Source organism: Oryctolagus cuniculus, chromosome 9 (genome assembly GCF_051225735.1).
Source record: "Oryctolagus cuniculus isolate XC-2025 breed Fujian yellow rabbit chromosome 9, ASM5122573v1, whole genome shotgun sequence".
NCBI lineage: Eukaryota > Metazoa > Chordata > Mammalia > Lagomorpha > Leporidae > Oryctolagus > Oryctolagus cuniculus.
This window is the reverse complement of record NC_142875.1, coordinates 4639057-4659329: the sequence shown is the minus strand read 5'-3', so window position 1 is coordinate 4659329 and position 20273 is coordinate 4639057. Positions and strand designations below refer to the sequence as shown.

The window sequence follows — 20273 nt, the reverse complement described above, 5'->3', positions numbered from 1 at the left end:
AAATTTTCTAGTTCTGTAAGCCACATATCTTAACATCAAAAATTACACTTAAGATTAATTTAAATGTGTAATGAATTTAAAGTACAATTAGAGATTTGAGGCATGATTACAATGGGGCTTTCTCAATTTTCCAGATTTTAAAGTCTTTGAAAATGAGAAATTTAATTTTCAAAGACTAAATAAAACAAACGCAAAAAAGATTAAACCTTCTTTTCACGTTTGCTTTTGTCAAAGTGTAGCTCTGCAGCACCTCGGACTCCTTGTCAGTGAAATACACATAATTGGCCTGTGTCACCCATTCACTCATTAGGACAACAGAATACTAAAATACCTAAAAACCCGATAAATTATTTTTATCATCTTAAGGATCCAATTAATCGGATGGGGAAATCAAGTTGAGGGCTGATCCGCTGACAACTGCCACAGTGGAAAAGCCCAGGTCCTTCCCCTGGGCATCACTGAAAGCAAAGTATGTGGACAAGGACTTTGTCCACTCCGACTTGAATGCCCTCCTCCTGACAGGCATCTTCAGAAACACTGAATAAGGGTAAACATTCAGCTTAGAAGCTCAAAACCAAAGTGATATGAAAGGATTCACTTTTTCATAAGTGACTTTAAATTCAATAAATATTAGCACCATCCTGGGACAAACAGAACCCTGTCGTAATTTGCCAGCTCCTGACGAAGCAGAGGAGGAATAAAAAGACCCAGTTCCATCAACAGCAAATCATCTGCATTCGCATGCAACCTTTCTAATTTTCAGTCTTTGACCTGGGCTTTGGCAGGAAGCCCACATCTCAGAACGCTCACATGCACCTCTTACCTGATGGTAGAGCAACCAATCACATGTTAACTCCAACCACAAGGAGCTGGTTTTTCAATAGAGTCAGACTGACTGTTTTAAAAACATTTGTTTCTCTCCAGACAGGCTCACAGCTTATCTAATTCCCCAGCTTCAATTTATCACCAGTGCTTTTTAAAAAAGTGCCTCTGTAGGAATCAAGTTCAAGCTCTCTGTCCAGCAGTTGGTCTAGACTAGCAAAGGGACAGCTTTGATTAGGAAACAATTACTGAGATTAGTGTATAAACTCATCAATGTTTTCTACCAGCTCACCATCTAGACTAGGAGAGCTGAGGGCTGTCACCATGAGTGCAGAGAAATCACAGCTCAGCCAGGGCAGCTTGCCTGAGAGGAAGAGAACTTACAAGCTGCATTTGATTTGCACATGCTCTGTTCTTTTTCTCAGGGACTCTTTAAACCAGTTGGACACAACCCTATTTTACAGGAACTGGTAGAACAGCCCTTTGAATCCAGGCCTTTCTGACATGTGAGTCCAGGATCACTCCTCACAGCAAAGCTGCTACAACAGCAAAAAAATGATGGATGGAACAACCGACATTATCTTGTATGCACCAAGTAATTTTCTATTCTATTCTCTTCTGCTATTTGCTCACCTGCTTCCTAACCTCTAAACAAAGACCACACACAGGCAAAGACGTGCAACAATGTAAACAGCATAATGTACAGTTAAGACAATGAGATTAAGAGCCAGCTATTACTGGGATCAAATGTTGGAAATGCTATATTTATAGCTGAGAATTTGGGCTCATTTTCTAACTTCTCTAAAAAGTCTTGCATACCTATGCATTGAAGCACTCTGGTTTTGACTGTGGTGTTGGGTTGTTGCAGAGATAATACTCAAAGTGCTCACCATTAGACTTGTTTACCGTAAGAGCAAGGTAAGTGAATGGAAATCCATGAATGATGGGACTTTTTGTTCAATGACTTCAATCCTGTAGATAAAACCCTCAAATAACTAGAGGTGAGAATGAACTTGGGAACAGAAACACCAAGAAACTGACAATGACACAGAGCTCACATTCAACTTTTCTTTCCCAGCCCTACCATATTTTTGAGTCCTATTTTTCTGAAGAGGGTTGTTTTAAGGTTTATAAAAGTAATAGATGTGTTTGTGATAAGACTAGAGAGTATTTATTCTTCATATCTGCAATAACAAAAAATTATTTATTAGATTGGCTGCAGGTCCTATCTCTCTCCATGATAAGAACATATGGTTGAATCATTATTTTTTAAATGACTTGGATCAATAAGAACATGCTTAAGAACCAAAGAAACAGCACAAAGTTGAGGTTGTCAAAACTTTTCTTTTCTTTTAAAAAGCAAAGTACAATTAGTAAGATCAAGGTGCTAGATTAAAAACATAACTAGGTTTCATGTAATGCAATTTTATATTTGGAGTTGGCAGAAAGTATCATCTTTTTGCCCAAACTTATCACTGCCGGTGCCTCACTTTATGTTAAATCATTTTGGAGGGGATATTTGAAACCACTTAGTGCAACCAGCCTCCCACGGGAAAGATGCCACTCCAGGGTCATGGGAGGCAGTCCCCATCCCATTTGCACATTTTTCTGTAGCAACATGGTCTTGGTTTCCCCTAGACAACTCTCTGTGGTAGCGACTAACAGCACCTTGCACAGAACACTCTTCCTTCTGTGGAATAGAGGTCTTCCTACCTAAAACACCTGGGCACAGATCTGCATTCTCACTCCCAGAGCCAAAGGAAGAATTGGACAAACCTCCTTTCTACATGATTTTCATCAAGTTAAGGAATCTGCTGTGTGTTTGCATATGTCTTCTGTCACAGGGAAGTCATGTTCCCGTTCTTGGAACACAGTTTATAGTCTGTTCTTCTACTCTGCTTGGTCTTTTCTATCTTGGCACTTACCAGGTTTACCTTGTCTGAGGGCTTCATCTAATTTCTATCAAACAAATCTGTTTCTCATGAAAAACCCAGAGATGGCCAGCCATATTTAATTCAGTGGATAGACCATCAAATCCCAGCACAACACATTCTTAGGGAAAATAATTTACAGTAACACACAATGTATAACTGTAAATGACTTCACATTTAAAACCAGTAATTATTTTATGTCATCTGAAAATTAGTTTTTTACTTAATTTAAGCATATTCTAGTTGATAACTGTTTACTTTCTGAAATTCTGATAGATTGTTTTCCTTTAAAATATTAGTAAAAAGAAAAAATCATAGAGGCATAGTAGCATGTACAAGACAGAACCTCTCCTCCCCAAAACACAGCAACATAGCAAAACATAGCAACAGAACCTCTCGTCCCCATAGCAGAGCCCAAACACCTCTTCCTTGATAGTTGGTGCCATTAGTTGGTGCCATTATTATTTTTTATCAATAGGATTATTTCAATTTCATGCTTCCACCTGGATCTTAGGTCAAAAGCTACAAATAAGAACACTCTAACGTTTATTTCATCATTAAGTCGTTTGTTCCTTTAAACTCACACCCATATTCTCATTTTTTTTCTGCTCATTTCTCCTGTTAAACTTAGTGCAAAGTGGTTTGGACTAGGTTTTATTTCCTCAACTCTAATTCATCGCTAATCCATCACATTTTGACATCTCTTCTTACCATTCTTTCAAAACTACTCTTGTAAGGTCACCAAGATTTAATTCCCAAACTCCGACATATATCTAGGCTTCACCCTACATGTCTTTGTGCAATGTTGGACACTCTCGGCTGATTCTGTGTTTCCTGTGGGCCTTTCAGGTCATCATCCCATCTCTTTCTAACTCTGTACTTCCCACTTTAACTATTTTTTTTCCATTTTAGTCTCTTTCTTGGTCCTTTTTCTGCCCAAAGCATTGGTCGCTGTTCTTCCTCAGGATTCGACGCTGGGATTCTCATCCTATCACCACCTTTTGTGAAGCCATCTGATCTCTATACACAATTTTGAGATTAACTCTACATATGGAGAATGTACATCATACCCAAGGTTCCTACTCATGTGTGACATATCATCTACTAGATATCTCTTTGTAACATCATCTCAAAGACCTCCATTTTTTTCCTATAATCTGAAGCCCAAACTGTTTCTCCTTGATTTCCTATCCCATTATATGGCTCAGCATATACATGACTTTTATACAACATGATTCATAGCTTCCTCTGCATAAAATTACTTACTAAATACTATAAAATTTGAACTCAGGGCCAGCACCACGGCTCACTAGGCTAATCTTCCGCCTGCGGCGCCGGCACCCCGGGTTCTAGTCCCGGTCAGGGCGCCAGATTCTGTCCCGGTTGCCCCTCTTCCAGGCCAGCTCTCTGCTGTGGCCCGGGAGTGCAGTGGAGGATGGCCCAAGTGCTTGGGCCCTGCACCCGCATGGGAGACCAGGAGAAGCACCTGGCTCTTGGCTTCAGATTAGCGCAGGAGCGCCAGCCACAGCAGCCATTGGAGGGTGAACCAACGGCAAAAGGAAGACCTTTCTCTCTGTCTCTCTCTCTCACTGTCCACTCTTCCTGTCAAAAAAAAAAAAAAAAAAATTTGAACTCAGAAGTCTCCATAATGTGGTGCTGGTTCTCCACTTCCCAAGCCACTGGAGCTAGTTAGAATTTACTGTCCAAGACACTGGCAACACGGAGCTACCTAAACTTGGACTAATTTCAATTGAGTAAAACTAAAAATATAGTTCGTCATTTACTCTAGCCACATATTTAAGTTCTCAGTAACCGACATTATCAGTGTCTAACACTGCCTAGACTGAAGTATAAAACAGTTCCACAAAGTTCTATTTGAGGGCTGGTTTAAGAGGACTGTCTTGTTAACCCCCCAAAGAATAACTTCTGAACTGATCTCTCTCACTTTACCCTGTCCCGACATATCACCCCATCATATCTAGGGCTAACTCTTGAGAAAAGCAGATCACCCAAAGTGAATCCCTTGACTAAAATTCTCGATATTTTAGCATATAATGAAATTCGAATGTTCCGCCATGGGTTAAATAGTCCTTTACAAATGAGCACTAACATATCCCCAGAGATATTTCCTACAGCTATTCAAATATACTTTATTTAGATTTATTGACTGAATGTATTCTCCTAACATTATATATTGGAGCTCTAACCCCAATGCGACTATATGTGGAAAGAGCCTAAGAAGAGCTTTTAAGTCTTAAGTGAGGCCAGAAGAGTATGGTTAATTCAGGGGACTGACGTCTTCATCACAAGATAAAGACCCCACACTCTCACTGCACGTGCCCACAGTAAAGGCTATGTGCAGATACGTGAGAATGTGGCCATGTGCAAGCCAGGAGGAAAGCCCTCACCAGATGCCCCATTTACCAACACTTTGACCATGAGCTTTCATGTCCAGAGCTGTGGGAAAATGAATATCTCTTGTTTACACCACACCCACTCTAGTATTTTGTCATTAGCAGAATAATTTTAGTATGAAGAATCAACAGGTCTCCAAAGTTCACTTGACCTCCAACCAAACTTTACACAAACCCTGCCTCTGCCCAGCTCTGTGAGGCTGAAACATAAGGGCTCTTCTGGGCCGGCGCCGCGGCTCACTAGGCTAATCCTCCGCCTAGCGGCGCCGGCACACCGGGTTCTAGTCCCGGTCGGGGCGCCGGATTCTGTCCCGGTTGCCCCTCTTCCAGGCCAGCCCTCTGCTGTGGCCAGGGAGTGCAGTGGAGGATGGCCCAGGTGCTTGGGCCCTGCACCCCATGGGAGACCAGGAAAAGCACCTGGATCCTGGCTCCTGCCATCGGATCAGCGCGGTGCGCCGGCCGCAGCGCGCCAGCCGCGGCGGCCATTGGAGGGTGAACCAACGGCAAAGGAAGACCTTTCTCTCTGTCTCTCTCTCTCACTGTCCACTCTGACTGTCAAAAAAAAAAAAAAAAAAAAAAAAAAAAAAAAAAAGGGCTCTTCTGATCATCACAGACTTGTCCACATTCTGCTACAGCTCCACACACGAGCCAGGCCATCCATCCTGACCACCCATATCTCCCAACTTTCTGTCTTCTTAGTGGGCCATCTCATTATAAAATGTCTGATAAATTCAAAATAAATAGAAGCAAATATGGCAATATTTTTAGTGACTGTTAAACATGTGGCACATAAAAGTATATTATGCTTATCTCTTAGTTCTTTGGGGTGTTTGCAAATGCTGCTAATCAAAGGGAAAAACAAAATATTTTTGATATTTAATATTACACAGATAATACCTGATATTTAGTATTACCCAGATCTTTGACCTTGAGCTATTTAACTATGTCATTGCTTTACTCATCTGTAAAGTCTATGATAATACTTAGGTCATAGAGTTGATGTGAGGATTAAGTGAATTACAGTGGTTTCCAGCTTCAAATGGGCTCTAATGCTTGTTAGCTGCTACTGAAACTCATTCTGGCAGTGACGTCTGAGTGATTGAAGTCATTTTCTGTAATAGTTAACACTTTTTCATGCTAGTTCATTTACATCTTAGTTTAATTTTCTATTCAAATAGTCAGTGGTAGTTCAGTAAGAAAGAGACTGATTATTTTTGATGGAAGTAGAGAAGCAGAGAAGAAAGAAGCCCAAACTTCGAGTTTTCCCTGGGACACAGGCCCTGGAAATGCAGTTTCCAAGTGACAAGAGAGGACCCAGTCAAGCAGCAGTCAGAAGGCATACTTACAGGGAAGAGAGGAAGGTGGGGGTCAAGAGGCAGGAAGTCACCAGTTTCACAGAGTTGTTAACAACCGTGTCTTTCTTGTGCAGGATGGGACAGATGACATCCAGAATTCCCAGGGATTGGAATCGAGATGATTGCTGCATTCATCCATCATTCATAAGCGTGGCTATCCTGCTTCTGTGATCAATAGCTACTCAAATATCTTTGAAATGCCTGTGTTTCATGGGCATGTTTATCATGTGTGATAGCTCCTGCGACTTCCCATTCATAGATGATTGAATTAGGTAGAGGCCACCCAGGGAGAGTACAATCAGCAATTATCTTCTAATCCCTCAGACTCCCAAGAATTAAATATTCTCATGCACTCTACTATGATGCATAGTACATATTGTTAACTATTACCAAAGGACACATTTTAACCATTTCATTTGCAATATTAAACAGTAAATTAGCACATTTCATTAAATAATTATTTGGATTGTAATGATATTTGATTTCTTTAGACAAAAACTTTAGGATTTTCATAGTTTCCTTTAACTTAAAATTAAGAAACCCAAAAGATGAGTGATACTTACAATCACTTGAAGCCAGAAAAATTCTACCCTATCATAACTAATTTCTAAATTTAGCTTGTTGTAATCTATTTCATAACTTGTGTCTTTAAAACACTATTTGGACTCCAACTAGTTACTACAGTAGGACAGAGGTAAGTAAAAAAGAAAACAGTTTATCATCACAGTGGACAAAAATGAGGAATGAAAAATGACCTTTATTTAATAAAGCGAATAGATAAAGAACATGCTTGGATCAGGTGAAATACCACAGAAAGCTAACAGGTGGTTTTATAAGACCAGTCATATTATAGTGCAAAAGTCTAAATTTTAGCCATTTGTGTAGGGAAAAAACTGAGGACAAAAATAATGAGGTTGGGATACTGATCAATCTAATGGAGACAGCCGTTAAGTTTTGATGCTCATATACGTGGCCTGTTAACCGAACATCAGTATAACGACACAGTCTGGGTAAAAGACGAAACACGGTCAACAGACCCACTCTTAAATGCCCAAAGCTCTCCTCCTCTACGCTTCCACTTTGTCTCCACCTTCTCTTCTATCACATTGCCCAAACTTTAAGTCAGTCTTTTCACTTCTCTTGCACTTTCTCAGCCTAGTTACCTTGTGTACTTTCTCCCCTGCCCTCTGGCTATGTCCTTTAACACTTTTACAAAGTATCTGCCTGAATTCTCCTCCCACAATTTGAGCAAATAGGATTATTTAGACCTGAAATACAGGAGCTGAAAGGTCTTTCCACATTCACTAACACTGCCAACCAGAATGCTGGTTCTCATCCATGCTGCACAATAAAATCACCCTGAAATCTCTGAAAGAGCCCAAGCCCATCAAACACTCAGAACAAGGAAATCAGAACCTCTTGGGACTGGGAATATGTAGGCCTCAGTGCTCCCCAGGATATTCCACTGTGAGCCCAAGGATCTCTGATCTAAAGGATATGTCTCTAATGGAAAACTCTATAAACAATAATTGTCCTAGTCATTGTGAGATTGACACAGATCACAAAGATTAAAAAAAAAAAATTGAGACAGGAGATTAATGCAATAGCTAATATAATCCAAACCTAAGTTTCTCTTTGTTTGAAATAGCCATCTCTATATTTGCTCTTGCATATTAAATCTAGAAAGCAAAGATATCCTATAATTTACATGAAGGGAAGAATCAAACCAACAGCACTGCTTGTTTTCCTTTCCTACATATTTTAATTCATCCTCCACATGTAGACACTCATCCCACCTAATCATAGTGCTTAAAACCAAGACACAACAGCAATCGTTTAAACTTTGTGGTCATGCCCTATCTCTATAGCTACTAATTTCACCCAGTTACAATTCTAAACCTAAAATGTATATTACTTAGTTCACATAAAACTTGCATCTGACATTCAGAAAAAAACTGCATGTTTCTTCATATAAATAAAGCATATATCATAAATCAACAGTCACACATACAGCAAAATGTGAAAACATAAATCTGTGTCACAAGAAGGATTGCAGTAGTGGCCTTGACCTTATGAATGCCCAATCATCTCAATAATCAGATGGACTTTGTACAGAAGCAACTACAAGAATATGAAAATAATGAGGTATAAATAGTATAAAAACTGTCCACTTAACAAATGTGTACTTCACACTTTAGGAAAGTAACAAAGTATGTGCAGTATTACTAAATAGCAAAGTAATATTTTAGATTCAAAATTTTCAAGTGAAATAATTGTGAGATTTAATTTTTTTAAAACGTTACTTTTTTGTGTATCTATAGTGCATGACACTGAAATAAAATTAAAAATGCTTTTTTTTCCCTCAAATTGTACATCATGTAAACCAAACTACGTACTCAAACTGGGTAATGTTTATGAACAGTACTTGCAGAAACGACACTATTGTCAAACTCAGATGCCCATGTTCAAGTAATCCTTTTCATCAGTATCTGGTAAATAAAAATAAGCAATATAATCTGCTTTAATATAAGATAATAAAAGAATGTGTACATTCTTGAAAGGATAAAGATGCAAATTTATTCTTAGATAATTGCAGCATAAATGGTGTAATACTTAGAATCTAATCTCAAACTCACTTTCACTGACCAATTATTTGAGGGCATATGTAAGCAGATAGAGCTATCAGTAATTACAATAATTCACCTGTAATGTAAAAATGTGTATTCCCTAAACATCTCATTTTTAGAATACTCATCTTCAAGAATTCCCAGAAGCTAATAAAATGACATATATAAGAAAAAGTCTTTAAATGAAAATCAAGCATGTTAATATACATGTGTAATTCTGTAGCTTAGATATGTCATTCAAATATTGCCAACTTTAATATTTTGAGATTTCAGATTCCTATTATATATCAGAAGCATTGTTTTTAATAATACTATAAACTAAAGGCAAAATTACTGCCATAATTTTTTCTTAATTTATGTAATAACACAGCATGCTGTAGCAAACATGATATAAGCAATGGTTTTTGTTTCTTATTTCTCTATAAATTACTTCTTGGATAAATGCATATATTTACTTTTTAAAAATTAAGCTATTTCCAACAACATTAAAAGCATTCTTGGGTCCAAATTATTTCTATGACTTGTTACAATACAAAGCCTTTACCAAAGTAAAACTAAATTGCATTTGACATCAAATTACTGTGAATTCAAAGCAGTAGGATAATTTAAATCTATTTTAAGGATTTTTAAATAAGTTTCCAAAATTTCTTTAAAAGTTTAAATCAAAATGAAATTTAATCTGTCTTCATTTGACACATACATGAAATGTGGCAATTTTTACTGGGTGAAAAATATTGAACTAGAAAATAATGCTGTATTCTTACTCTAAAAAGTTAAAACCATACATTATTGGATTATATGTGAGTATAATTAATGTATTCCTAAAATATGAATCTCACTAGTTTTAGGGCAATATATTTCTAAACCATTTTATGAGTATATTAACAATGATTTAAATATAATACATTTACTTTTAATGTAGTCTGACTTTGTAGCTACCTTTAAAATGAAGTTTTGCATAGGAGTTCTGCCTTGAATAAAACTCTCAATTATCATTCCAGAACTATAAGTACATGTGAAATAAGTTTAAGTATTCATAAAGAAAATAAAAAACAGTCTTCAAAAATGACAAGCAACATTTTAAACCATAGAATGTGGCCTATGTACAGTTTATGAATGTGTTTATGGGTTTTTTGGAATTAGTCAGAAATTATTTCCCAAACTAAGGAATGATGCTTGTTTTATATTTCCACGTATACCAACTGACTTATGACTCTAAATCTAAGACCTCTAGCACTGCAATCATGAAACTTTAATTTTTTAGTTAGTTGTTATAGAGTAAATGTTTTAAATTGACAGATAACAATAACAAAAAATTCTGCAGCCAAAAAAACTCTGCATGACATCACAGGCAATAAGTTCTATTCTGTGATGTGAAGTACAAAAAGTCTATGCTAAATTTTCAGCGTGAGGAAGAATTTTTTAAGGAGTTAATATTCCTGTAATATCCTTGCATATACAAATGAGCAACTCCTATCTTACATTAAAATATAGTACACATTCAAAGGTCTAAATAAATGTAGTTAACTTACACTATGCATGGTTGATTTGATGATATAAAGTTGAGAATTCAGGTCGGAGGAAAGGAAAAATGTTTTTATATTTACTTAGACCTCAGAATGAAATATATTTGACATGGTTACTTGAAAATATTCTGCAACCTATTGTTGACTATGCAGTTCCTCTGGTAAATAGGAAAATGCAAAATGAAGTTATTAAAAATTTCTGGAGGATTCACATTCAGAGAAATAAGGAAATTCAAATTATTACAAAGTGCCATTCTTTAACATAAATTGCCAAAACTTGGCAATATCTTATTAGTAGAACTATAAGATACATGAAAATATAGAATAAGAAAATTGCTGTAACACATCTTGTTAAAATTATGCAATAAGTACAAGACATATTCATTAATTTCTACCATTATGATTAATTCTCTGGTATCAATTACAGTGGTATGGTTAAAAAATAGGTAGGAAAAGTTAGGATCAAGTTATGCAGGGAAATAACATTCTAAATTCACATAATTCAGAATTCTTGTTTTCAAAGATCTAGTTTCTGGTCTTAAAGATTGATGTTAAAGTAGGTTCAGTTTGAGTCAGCTTAATTGTCAAAAGCACAACTAACTGGCCCAAAGTGAAATATAGGCCTTGAACTATTTTCATCAGAAATGATTTATCCCTCAACCCAGTTTCCTTGTGGAAGCATCACAAATCACTTTGGTCTATGCTACCCTTCATTGCTCTTACCGGGGCCCAGCAAGTGTAGCAAAAATGGGTAGTATTCTGCTTTTGTGTGGTTGGGGAAGTAGGGAAAAGGAATAGAAACTGCAGTGTATTATTTCTTTAGGAAAGCAGTAATATTTTTTGTGTTGCTTATAAAGTTTATTGTAGTGAAGTATTAAGACAGAGACACTGTGCCATCACTTCTTCACTAGGAAAGATCACTGCATACTGTCATCCTCAAACCCAGCTCTCCAGTAATTCCATTTCAGCACCATGGACAGACACCCATACTGGGACAGGTGCCCAATGGAGGACCAGTTTTTAGGAAACTAGTAGACTTTTTTGCCAATCAGCAAGTTATGTATTATATTGAACAGGAAATGCTCAAATATAACAGATTTATCAAGCATTTCAGTAAATTTTAAGTCACAGCATCAAGGATTGGTCATTTAGGAGTTCAGAAGAACATGCTGAAAAATCAAGCTAGTTACATAAGGTGTTTGATAAATAAAACTGCTATCCTCTCTAGACACCTGATTACAACTTTCTGCTCCACTCGTAGTGCATGTTGGATGAATAATCATAAGTGTCCAAGAGAACAAGAAACTCAGTGAACACACTCAGGTAGGCCCAGAGGACTTTCCAAACACCCTGAACCACCCCTGTGAGAATTTACATTTTTCCTTGCCTCTCTTACACAAACCACCACAAACACTGTCTCGTTCCTCTGATCAACCAAGTTAATGATGTCACCGTCAGAAGGTCCCTGTGTCAGGGACAGGTGCCACACCACACACACCCCGTCTATCTCCCCGACTCTTCTCTCTCTGTGGTGCTCAGGGGGCAGCCCACTGTGTACTCCTGGCAAGCCTTGCTCACATGCCATTCCCGACAACACGTAGCAGAGTCAGAGCCAACTGCACAGCTACGACAAGCAGTGGACCACTGCCTGGCTCACCCCAGGAGACCAGGAACCTTCCTGATCTCCCAAGGATTCCCGGAAGAAGGAAAACATCAGCCCATCAGCAATGCGCCAGGCACTCCGGACTGGAGCAGCAGAGTAGAGCTCTTACAACCACGAAAGCCACCAGGAAAGTCGCAACACCAGAGACAAAAATGCCACCACCACCCCCTCCAGGTTGCAAACCCTGGAAGATTGCCCCGATGGAGCAGACACGGAGAGACGCGCGGGAAAGGGGGCCACCCCGCTGCGCCTACCTTGCAGTCCTCGGGACAGGACTTGACCGAGTACTCCTGCGACTGTAAGTACTTGTGGAGCACGCTCTCAAACTCCTCGTACTTCTCCTGCGCGTGGTGGTCGTAGTCCTGGTACGCCTCGACGCACTGCCTGCAGGTGGTCATCTCCCCGCCTTCCGTGAGCACCTCATCCAGACTGCAGTTCAAAGTGTTGGGGCTGGACAGCCCCGAGAACAACTCCCAGAGTGTGTAGGAATTACAAAACGAAAGGTAAAAATCCGACAGGTTCCAGAGCGGAGCTGCGCGCTGCTGCTCCTCCCCCGCAGCCGCCACCCCCCGACTCCAGTTCCTGGCGCACACCGAGTCCGCGCTCTCCACGGTGAAGCACTGGCCCGAGGAGGCGCCCTGGGGGTAACAAGTCTCCAGGCGCCACACTGGCTTGGCAGAGTTTCCTAGAAAAAGAGCTTTGCTCCGCTTGCTTTTGCCTCGGGCGCCCTTGCCGCCGCCGCCGCCGTCTCCCGGGGACGGGGGCAGGGTGGGGGACGAGGAGGCGGAGAGGAGTCTGTGTGCCTGGGCGGCGGGCGAGGACTCTCCCATGCTGGCCAGCAGCGCGGGCCAGGAGGGCTCCTGCTGCCGCTGGCGCTGCTGCCGCTGGCGCTGGCGCTGCTGCTGCTGCTGCTGCTGCTGCTGCTGCTGCTCCTTGTCCCGGGTCCGGGTCAGTTTGGCCTCGGCGCAGAACCACAAGTGATCAGAGAGCAGGACTGTGAAAAACAAGAGAGATGCCAGAGACAGTCGCCATTTCTGAGCCCTCTCGGAATCGATGAACGGTTTCTCGTTCTCCCGGGGTGCTGCCAACCAGATTTTTAAGCCGTCGTCATACTGCCGACACATCCAAGCACCCCTGGTCATATTTTGGGAGCGCACAGCCCTGGCCGACTCCACCGTGAGGGCTCCGCTGCCGGTGTCACCACAATATGCATTGACTTAAAGGGTTTAATTTCCTTATCCCCTCCTCCCGTTTCTTCTCTCTCTCCCTATCTCTCCTCTCTCTCTCTCTCTCTCTCCCCTTCTCCTTCTCTCACTCTCTCTCTCTCCCTCTCTCTCTCTCCTCTTTGCCTACATAAATATTACCAGGCGTTAGAGGAAAATGACTCGCTCCCGACCTAATCATCAGCCGACCCCATCTCTGTAGAGTGGGAAACAATAATGCAGAGAGAGAGAGAGAGAGAGGAGAGAGAGGGAGAGAGAGAGAGCGCGCGCGAGCGAGCGCAGAGGGAGAGGGAGGCCGAGGAGGCCGGCGCTGGGCTGGCCGCGCTGGGGCCGAGCGGAGGTGATGGTGGAGCGAGCGAGTGGTTGGTGCCGCTGCTCTCACCCCGGCATCTTCAGCGCGCGGGTCCCCATGGCCCTGCCGAGGACAGCCCGCTCTCCCGCGCCGGGGGCATGCCGCGTCTCTGCTGCCCACTGACGGCGACCGGAGCACCTCCCCTCCTCCCCTCCTCCTCCTCTTCCTCCTCCTTCCTCTCCTTCTCCCTGTCCTCCTCCTCCTCCCGCTCCTCCTCAGCGGCGCTGCCTCTCCCGGCGTCCGGAGCTTGGGCAGCCGCCGCCGCGGGCCGCGCGCGCCCTCCGCCCCACCCCGCGCCCCGCGCCCCGCGCGCCAGCCGCAGGTCTGCCCGCGGGCGCCGGGGCCCCGACCGCTGACGCCGCCTCCCGCGGAGCGCGGGGCCGAGTCGCCTGGGCTGGGCCTCCTGAGACCACAGTCATCTTCAGTCCCCGGGCTAAGTTGCCGCCATCTTCGTCCTGGAGAGACACTTTTTGGGGGGAGAGCGCTGGCTTTTGCGTCATCTCCTCCCGCGCCGAGCTCGCTCCATCCTGGTGCAGTGGCGGCGGCTCGGCCACGGGAGGAGGGCGAGAACGCGCGGGCCGGCCGCCCAGGTGCCCCGCCCGGCCGTCTGGGCTCCGCGCCGGCTCTTCCCTCTCTGTCCCCCTCCCCACTTTTTTCCTTTTTTCCTCCTTTTGTCACCGTAAAAGTCAGAATGCGGACTCTGCCCGCCTGAGGTTTCTGCAGCATCTCACTTCCCCTGGGTCTCTGGGAGAAGCCCGCGTTGCGGGCGGTCGGTTAGAGGTCCCCTGGGTGGCACGGGTCTGGGGACAACCCTCTCTCTCTGTCCTTAGGGGGACCACCCTAAGGGGTGGGGGGGTGGTCTCTCCAATGGAAGGCCGGCAAGCCATAGAAGCCATGGCCTCTAGTGCTCGCGAGTACGCCTGTGTATCCCCGAACCACGAGGCGTCCACGGTGTCCAGCGCACCGATTTTGTGAACCGATTTTATGGAGTGCACAGGACGGGTTGTGAGGGCAGTGTCCACAGAGGTGGCCACGTGGTGGTTTGCATGTCTGTTTGCGTTCCATCTTTGCAGCTACGGACAGGCGTATCGCCGCCACACGTTAGTCCCTGTTTTCACACTGGGAAGGAAAGGATTAAAAGTGGCCTCATCTAGTCTTAAGATAAAGCCTTGTCACCTGCGCTGCCTGGGGTCGCCTGCTGCCCTCCCCGTCCACCGCCAGCCTCCCAGGAGCTGCCTCACTGCCACCAGGTCATCCGCAGCCACGGTGAGCTGGGGCGCCAAGGAGGCGTCGCCGCCGCAGCCCGGGTCTCTGGTGCCCCTTAGCGTTAGGGAAGCGCACACACGGTGACATATGCCAGGGTCCCCACGACTGACTGGGGCTCCAGTGGTCTGGGGCACACCCCAGCATCCTTGGATCTGAGAGAGTGCCCCGTCAGCCACATCCCTGCCGTGCGTGTGAGCTCCAGCTCGCCAGTGGAGCTAGGGCGGCTCCCCGATGGGGTACCCCGATCTGCTTGATCTACAGCTGCACTGAACGCACTGGCTGCCCTGGCATCCCCCGGCTCCTAAGGCCCCCATGGCTCTGCTGGAGCACCTCCCTTGGACCTTAGGAGGTGACTTGGCGCTGAGTAAATACCACAAGAAACCGAAGGGTTGGTTCACCCGAATGCGAGTTCCTTTTAGGGTACAGCAGGAGTTGGGGAATGTGAGGGAAGTAGACATTTTTAAAATGGAAAGTCGCAAAACGGAACGCGCAGCATGCAACGGCCCGGTCCAGCGCGCAGCATGAGAAGGTATACCAGGGTTTATCCAGGTAAGCTCGGTTCACTAAAACTGATCGTCACCAGCACACAAAAGCTGGGTCCGGTTTCCTGGCTGCCTTACATATAATTGTCACATGACATTTTAAAACATAATTTATCATTTTCGTATTTGCGGTTAATTTCTAATTAATGTCCAACTTGTTCTCTATAATTCAGACAAAATATTCTTTAGTAACCACACTGAATCAGGCAACCATCTGTGCTTTATTTGTGGGCCATCAACTACAGTATCTCAAACCAAATACATATAGTATTTATACATGCATTTGAATGCACACAGACAAGTCTTGTTATTTACAAGTGCTATGTGAATGCTGTAAAATATTCTAAAAAACAATTTAAGAAGTCAATGATTCCCAACACCTAGGTGGGATTACTTCCATTTTGCAGTATCTCCCTAACATATTTATTTTGTGAATCTCCTGTTTTGTGCTATTTCTTAATCCACGTATTTTGAAAGATTGAAATAGGAAATACATATCCACATTATTAGGAAATACATTTCCCTTCAAATTCCCATTGTTAGTGTAAATCAGACACCTTCATTTTATTGCTATCTTGGATTTTTAGTCTCTCACTTTGAATGGATCGGAATAAATCAGAAATGAGTGGAAGAACTAGCAGAGACATACAACATAGGAAATTAAAGGCCCATAACTTCCAAACAAGGGAAAGAAGCAAAGCAGAGATCTGTTACTTTCATCTTATTAGTTCATAGATAGTCAAAATTAGCCTCCAGAAATATATCCATAACATTCTGGGAAAGTCTTATGTAATATGTTAAGCACTAGCTTTTAATCTGATTGTTGTTTTATATGAGAGACTAAAGTTAATTCTTTGTTGCTAAGTAGCCTGAGTCTTGCCTTCCTCTAACTTTTTTCATGAATTGGTACATTCTGAAACAATGAATTCTGACCATTTGTGGGTGTGGAACACTGAATGAAAACTTCCGACAACTCCACTTTGCAGGATTCACGGTGGTACCAAGTGAGATGTGAAAGACTGGAATGAGAAACCATGGATGTAGCCTCTAGAAGCTTAGCCAAGGATGGAAGAAACCCAGATGGCCAACCTTCACCATACAATGGGGAATTCTGAGCATTAGTGATCATTGAGACTTGAGAAAAGTGACTTCCAGTAAGATTTTGAGAAGGACCGAGAATGGGGAGGCATTGAGGGCATTGCTGGGACTCAGGAAATAGGCTCTCATGAAATGGCAAGGGGCATTTTCAAAGAACAAGAACATTCCAGGACTCGAGCTTGAAGGAGCTCATGGTGCCCAGGGATCAGTGGGTCTTGTTGGAGAGTGTCATTTACATGGACAGAAGCAAAAAAGAAAGAAAAGGACTGGGACACTGTCATGAATCAGATTCCATAGGAAGTTGAAATTTCTCCTGAGATTGACTGGGACTCTTTAAGGAAATTTAGATCTTGATTTAGACACTTTCTTTCATTAACATTGCTGCTCAATAAAATCAAAATGAGAAATACGTTCAGAGAAGATGCTAACTAGATTAGTAAATGTTGATTCTTGTTAGTTTGTCAGCTAAAATACTGCACAGTGGGCAAGAAGAGTGAATAGCTTGGCTCCATAAAGGTTGCATTTCCCAGGAAATGCAGTAGAGTCTAGAAACTCCTACGTAGGTTTTACCTAAGAGTATGACTAATAGCACAAAGAAGCTTAACAGCACCAGCTGAAGAGTAGACAGGCACAAGTAAATTCTATTGCTGAATCTGGCAACAGATGTACTTTGCACAAGGAAACACTGCAGAAATCATTTACATCTATATACAGTTCAAGGTGTCATTTCTGTGGGTATCCTCCAAAGATTCCAAGTTCCTATTGGATTATGCTAATTTTCAAGGGAATCTGTAGATTTATTCCTATTTAAATGGCTAAATGTGTTAGGATATAAATTTCTTAGTCTGTCTTTATGTCATAAAAACAATAAAATTTGTCTTCTAAAAAATTTGCCTTTATCCCTCAGAGTTAATGTCTGCCAATAATTTTTCTATAGCAGAGTGGTCAAGAAGAAATATATTCTTCTCCAGTGCAATCCATTACTTATATATTTCTACTTCATAAATCAAATAACCACCATGAGACATTTTCTTTGTATCATCTGGATGCATGAAAATAGGAGCACACTCTTGGTTCTTATACCCTGTTCGTGCACCACATATAAGTTAAAATAGATTACACCCTTACATATTGATCTGGGAAAGGAATTTTGTACTTTCAGAATTCACATATAATGTGCAAACTCTTGACTGTGTATTTACACTTTTAAAAACAAAATAAGCAAATAGAGCTTGAGTGTGTATTTACACTTTTAAAAACAAAATAAGCATATAGAGCATATAGGAGCCAGGATTGTGTCACAGGTAGTTAAGCCACTGGTATCACATATCAGCGTGCTGAGTCTAGGCTGCTCTACTTCCCATCCAGCTCTTTGCTAATGTGCCTGGAAAGGCAGGAGATGGCCCCAGTGCCTAGGCTCCTGGCTTCTGCCTAGCCCATCCCTGGTTTTTGTGACCATTTGGGGAGTGAACCAGCAGATAGAAGATTCATTCATATTCTCTCTCTCTCTCTCTCTCTCTCTCTCACTCCACCTTTTAGTTAAATAAATATTTTAAAAAACAGTCTAAGCTCATTTTATAAATAAAGATTAAACCTGCAGCTTTTAATCCCACCATAGTTTGCTAATGTAAACCCTCTCTGTAAGACAAAAGCATATTCTAGCATCATCCAATACCTGAAGTCTTTGGTTAGTAAGTTAAGATAGTAAATGTACCCAGGGTTTCCCTGTAGGCTTGCTTGCACCTTCACTTAACTGGGTTATTTGGAAGAGGTAGAATTCTTTGTAAACTTTTACTATGCTCCAGATCTATGATTTTCAAACTTCAGTGAACAGAAAATCAAGTGGGGATCTTGTAAACTTGGGCACTTCTGTGGAGACCTGCTTCAGTAGAAGTTGAACAAAGGGGGGGGGGGTAGCTGAGGAAACTATTTATAACAAGTCCCCCTTGGTAACTGTAGAACCAGTGAGCACTTCTATCCACGGCAATGGCCCTGCGGGATGTAGGAGTTGGTGTTAGTCAAGTGAGGGTGCATGCTCCAAATTCTAAACCAACATCAACCCTGATCATTAGGAAAAAGAACCGATTGAGAAATCGCATGGCATATCACATGATTAAATTCTCAAAGTCATAGATCCATTGTCAAAAATTGATAGCTGTACTAATGGAAAATAAACTCCTACCTATTTAAGGATTTTATATGCATCTTGCAGATTCATCCCCTGATACTCATCCACATGTCCTCCATAAGCTTACAGATATAAAAGGGTAGAGTCCTAAAATACTGTGAATGGATATTTATCCATTTATAATCAAACAATTTCTTATATAGCCACTGTGTGTTGGGTATAACTTCATTTCCTTGATTCAAGGGTAAACAATGTGAATATGTTTTCCATCTAGAAATACAGGTAGATTTTTACAAATTCTCATTTGTAAATGAGAGAGAAACAGGAAAAGTGAAAGAGACGGGGCGGGGCAGGGAGAGAACTTCCATTCTCTGATTCACTCCCAAAATGCCTAAAATGGTTGGAGCTGGCCCAGGTGGCCAAACCTGTAGCTAAAAGATCAGTCCAGGTCTCCCATTCACCTGACAGGGACCTGATTCCTGGAGCCATCACCTGCTACCTCCTGGAGCATGCATTATCAGAAAGCTAGAGTCAGGAGACAGAGCCAGATCCAGGCATAGAACCTAGGTACTCCAGTGTGGGATACAGATATCCTAACTGGCATTTAACTATTCAATGCCCAGCGCAGTAAATAATTATATACTCATTTTTTAAAGTCTTGAAATGTTTAAGATGATGTAAGTTCATCATCAATAAAGAAGCATGTCAGCATATTTCTATTCATTCAAATCTCAGTTCACACATTATTTTTCCCTGCCCCATTCCTCAACTATTCCAGACAATTGGTCATTCATAAATTCATTTGAGCAATGTATACTGAGTAGCTACCAAATTTTTGCTAGGAATGGAAATGTGAGCATGCTTGCAACATATTTTGAATGTATTTGCAGTTTTACCAACAACTACTTTCTTTTTGTTGTTCCTGCAAGAATGTATGCATCACTAATCCTTAACCGTTTCAAGGTGGATTTCTTCTTGCTTCTCTGATGACAGGTCTACACATCTCCTGGAGAGAAGCTTCTCGGCTCACACACTCAAACATTTTGCCTACTCCTTTGCAGAGTTCATGGACTTCTTAAAAGTCCACTGTGGGTCACTCACATCACAACAATACCTGCTGAAGACTCTTTCATTTTGGTGGGTGCCTGGGAGTATTGCGTGTGTTTGTTTATGTATCTGCCTTCTTTCCTTTTTGACTTTGTTGTATGTTCCTCTTGGGCAATACTGTCTTTTGGTATTTATAGCAGTCAACAGAGTGGAAGTGACTATGTGCACAGACATAGCTTAAAAGAACCTGACACATCTCCTCTCACACATGTTCCATGA

General features: G+C 42.0%; 1 protein-coding gene across 4 annotated transcripts in view; it reads right to left on the bottom strand.

Moving 5' to 3' along the window:
• The window catches only part of NALF1 (NALCN channel auxiliary factor 1), a 679231-nt gene extending 664792 nt beyond the window's left edge, over positions 1–14439 (bottom strand). For all 4 annotated transcript variants that reach the window (XM_089303411.1, XM_002713024.6, XM_089303409.1 and 1 more), the window contains exon 1: positions 12593–14439. In XM_089303411.1, coding sequence (XP_089159537.1) covers positions 12593–13480 — 888 coding nt within the window. In that variant the 5' untranslated portion in view covers positions 13481–14439. The remainder of the gene's footprint in view (positions 1–12592) is intronic.
• Between the last annotated feature and the right edge of the window lie 5834 nt (positions 14440–20273).